Below are 1,657 nucleotides of genomic sequence, written 5' to 3'. Positions count from 1 at the left end.
GGGAGGGGGAAATGGGAGATATCTGTAATACTATCAAATATATATAAAGAAGCTCCATAAAAGAGCTGAGGAGACAAAGGAAAATAGTGATAAATGACCTTACAGCACAAACTCGGCTCTGTCGGGCCTCTCCGCCAGCTTCAGGGCCTCGTGCATGCCCGCAGCAGAGAGCTTGCGGTTGATATTCCGGTACTGGCACTGGAGCAGGCTGCGGTAGGTGGTCCGCAGGTCCCGGTTGAAGAAGGCATATATAAAAGGGTTAATGAGAGAGTTTGCATAGCCCAGCCACAGAAATGTCCTCTCCACCCACAGCGGGATGCAGCTGCAGGAGGTGCCGCAGATGAAGGGCCTGGCGGTCGAGAGGAGGAAGAAGGGCAGCCAGCATATGGTGAAGGCCCCGACGATGATCCCCAGGGTGGTGGCTGCTTTCTGCTCCCTCTTAAAGATGGAGATGTTTTTCCTCTCGTGTTTGAGGAGTCTCGAAAGGTTGGCGCACTCCTCCACCTCCTTCTGCAGCTTCACCATGCCGTTCAGGGAGATGATGCTGTCGGGCTCCGGGTGGCGCGGGAAGCCGGGGAACTTGTGTTTGGCGGCGCTCTTGCGGGCGGCCTTGTAAATCTGGTAGTACATGAAGAGCATGACCGACATGGGGATGTAAAACGCCACTGCGGTGGAGTAAATCGTGTAGCCGAAATCCTGGCTGATCAGGCATACCTTGTCGTCGTTGACGTTCTGCGCCCATCCAAAGAGCGGGGGTAAAGTGATGGAGGCGGAGAGAAGCCAGACGGAGAGGATCATCTTGGCCATGCATTTCCCATTCTGCCGCACAGGGTACGTGAGCGGCCTCGTGATCCCGAGGTACCTAGGAAAGAAGCGGAGAGAGATCCTGTGACCACAGTGACCACATGTCCTGGACTAGGAACTACCATGAGCTAGATGCTACGCCTTAGACCTAGCAGCTCCATTCCTCACCACAGCCCTTCTAGATAGGCATCATTATTCTCATTTTGCAGAAAGGTAAACTAAGGCTCTGAGATGTTAGAGATGTTCCCTATTTTATTCCAGGCCACAGATAAGCAACAGGCACTGCCAAGATTCCGTCTATGAGCCCTCTGCCTGTAATTGCTACTCCATGCTCCTTTCATACTTTGTAGCTTCTTGTCCTCCATGTAGTCAATGAACTAAAGATTAAACATCCACCCGCCCCGCCATGACCACTCCCACAAAATCTGCCAGGAACAAAATGTCAAGCCTGATGTAGGAAGTTGTGACACATCCTCACGAATTAAGCAAGGTCTACCACACTCTGATGTTTTACACCCACTGCTCGGCTGTCTTATTTCAGGCTAGCTTTTAACTCATTTTAACTGCTCCTTTGCACTGTAGTGAAAGATATTCTTTAAGATTACAGGGATGTGTGAGATCTTTATAAAATCCTAAGGTTTTGGAATGCAAAGTAGCAAGTGATCACTCTTCTACCCCCAGAAAATTCTCACATAAGAGTAATGTCAGAGGAACAATCTATAAAATAAAAACAGCCTGCCTCATCTCTCCTCTCTTGAGAAGGCTCATGAGAAAGAGCACAATTCTGAAAAATATTAGGTAAACCCAACATTTTTTTTCTGGGCTTAATTCTACACAGAGAATAAATATATTT

General features: G+C 48.9%; 1 protein-coding gene across 1 annotated transcript; it reads right to left on the bottom strand.

Moving 5' to 3' along the window:
• Positions 1-99: 99 nt before the first annotated feature.
• Positions 100-1,163, bottom strand: LOC102256020 (5-hydroxytryptamine receptor 7; the record flags this gene model as incomplete). Its single annotated transcript, XM_005853005.1, has 2 exons — positions 100-862; positions 1,148-1,163. Coding segments are annotated over 2 exons (779 nt in total), but the record flags the coding sequence as incomplete, so codon positions are not given.
• Positions 1,164-1,657: the final 494 nt, after the last annotated feature.

Source organism: Myotis brandtii, unplaced genomic scaffold (genome assembly GCF_000412655.1).
Source record: "Myotis brandtii unplaced genomic scaffold, ASM41265v1 C42543920, whole genome shotgun sequence".
NCBI classification, from domain to species: domain Eukaryota; kingdom Metazoa; phylum Chordata; class Mammalia; order Chiroptera; family Vespertilionidae; genus Myotis; species Myotis brandtii.
The sequence above is the reverse complement of the archived record's forward strand: the minus strand, read 5'-3'. Positions and strand labels throughout refer to the sequence as shown.